Source organism: Eurypyga helias, unplaced genomic scaffold (assembly GCF_000690775.1).
Source record: "Eurypyga helias isolate BGI_N326 unplaced genomic scaffold, ASM69077v1 scaffold10268, whole genome shotgun sequence".
Lineage (NCBI taxonomy): Eukaryota > Metazoa > Chordata > Aves > Eurypygiformes > Eurypygidae > Eurypyga > Eurypyga helias.
Window position 1 is genome coordinate 3140 of NW_010267701.1, and position 2005 is coordinate 5144.

A 2005-nucleotide genomic window follows, 5' to 3' on the forward strand; every position below is an offset into this window, starting at 1 on the left:
CACCAGGACCACGCTGGGAGCGAGGGCAGGACAGACCCACGGACACACGCTCCCCGTTCATTCCTCTGTGTACCTGGTGCCTGGTGCCCTCCAAAACCCTTGCGTAGCAAAGCACATCTCTAGTCCTGCAGCGCGCCGAAACCTCCTGCTCACCAGTGGGACCAGCCGGCACCCCGGGCTGTCCCTCCGCCCACAGCAAGGCTGGTGGGACTGAAGGGGGTTGTAAAGAAAATAGGTTGGGATGCCAAAGTGGCTCTTTCCCCTCCTGTCTGACCTGGAGGTCCACTTCCAGCCTACATCTGATGGTCAAAACATGCTCCTGCTTTCACAGCTGGCATCCTCCAGACGAGCAACTCCCCCCCGGGGTCGGGTGTCCCCACCCTGCCCCCTCGCCCCAGCCACAGCGCAGTGCTGCCAGGTGCTGCCGGATGGATGCCAGGGCGCCTGCCGAAATCCTGACCCGGAGAGCCCACCCCAGCGGCATGGCTGGCGGTCTGTGCCATCTCCTCGGAGTCACTCCCTCTCCTCAGAAACCCCCCAAAATTCTCACCTTGGCACACCCAGGCACCAGCCCAGTTGCAAACCTCCGGCCTCCCCCTCCCACCACCACGGTGGCTTTTAAAACACCGTTACTGACAGGGGTTCGGACCCCATCTCTGGTGGGCTCTGCACAGAGTCTCTCAGCTCTGTCCATGCAGGGGAGCGCGGCTTTCCCGGGACTCTCCTGCCGCTGCTACATGAACATTATCCAACATCCCCTGGCCTCCATGAGAGATAGCTCTTCACACTCCTTTTCTCTCTGTGCCTCTATTTACTTCTGCTAAGACCAACTCACCTTCTCTCTGCCAGAGACTGATACTTGATTGGAGGCGTCCGGGCACGTCTCACGGGGAGCCGCGGGCGTCGGGACAAGTGTGCATGGTCTGCTCGCTCTGGGCACTCGACGACTTTCCATCAGACATCCCTGCAGTCACTGCACCCCCTCCTCTTCCACATACGTCGAGGGAAACCAGCCAACCTGTTGAGGAAGGGGAGAAGTGAGCTGGAGACTGGGGAGCTGAAGGGATTCCCTGTTCCACAACTGGGGCTGTTCCCGACCACCACGTTCCCGGTGAGCCATCTGTACCGTGGTGGATGCGCCCACACCCCGATGCACTGTGATGATGGGGAGGCGATGCAGCCGTCACCCTCATTTGGGATGGAGCTAGCGACTATATATTGCCTTGGACACATGGGTCATCCAAAATATATACGGGATCAAGGCATGAAGAATCTGTCCCTAACTCTGTGGGACACCAGGTCAAGCCATCAGCCTGCTGCTTGTCACCTGCAGAAATGCTCCACATGTGGGTTTAGGGAAGGGCAGACTCGGATGTTGCCTGAACTGGCATGTGCGCCTGCCCACTGCACACTCCCGTCCGCCTGCACGCACTGGGCATCACGCATCCGTCACACAGCACCGACCGGCCACACCGCCATGGCCCTTGTGAGGTGACAGCCCATCCACGAGCCAAAAAAGAGCAGGAGGGAGTGGGACGTGTCCCCTGGCCCTCTGCTGTGCTCCGGGCTGGGCAGGTTGAGAGCTGGGAGGACCGTGTGCTGCAGAAACGGGACGGGACGTTATCTGGATGCACTCACCCTCCCGTTGGTTTCCCCCTTCCACCACCCCTGGTCCCCGCCGATCCTGCTGTAGATCTTCACCACGTCACCCTCTCGCAGCGAGAGCTCCCGCATGTCCCTCGCCGCGAAGTTGTAGCGTGCCACCGCCGTCCCTATGACCCGTGGGGTGAACACTGCGAGGGGACAAAGCAGAGGGAGTCGGGAGCTGGCCCACCGCGTCGGACCGGCTGAAACCCAGGGAAAGCTTGGTGAGGTTCAACCTGGGTTTTCCACCACGGCGCTGGCTCCCACCGCAACACCACGACCTGGAGCGGCTCAGATGGTGGGGCTGGCATCATCCGAATTGCTCCGCCCTGCACGGAATGGGGGTAAACTGCATTCCTGA

The 2005-nt window shown here is 60.9% G+C and overlaps 1 protein-coding gene across 1 annotated transcript in view; it reads right to left on the reverse strand.

Annotated features, from left to right (window-relative positions):
• Nucleotides 1–970: 970 nt before the first annotated feature.
• Nucleotides 971–2005, reverse strand: part of VAV2 (vav 2 guanine nucleotide exchange factor) — a gene marked incomplete at its 5' end in the record, with an annotated part of 114037 nt that continues 113002 nt past the window's right edge. Inside the window, 2 exons of the mRNA XM_010157529.1 lie at nt 971–1018; nt 1639–1793. Coding sequence (XP_010155831.1) covers nt 971–1018; nt 1639–1793 — 203 coding nt within the window. The remainder of the gene's footprint in view (nt 1019–1638; nt 1794–2005) is intronic.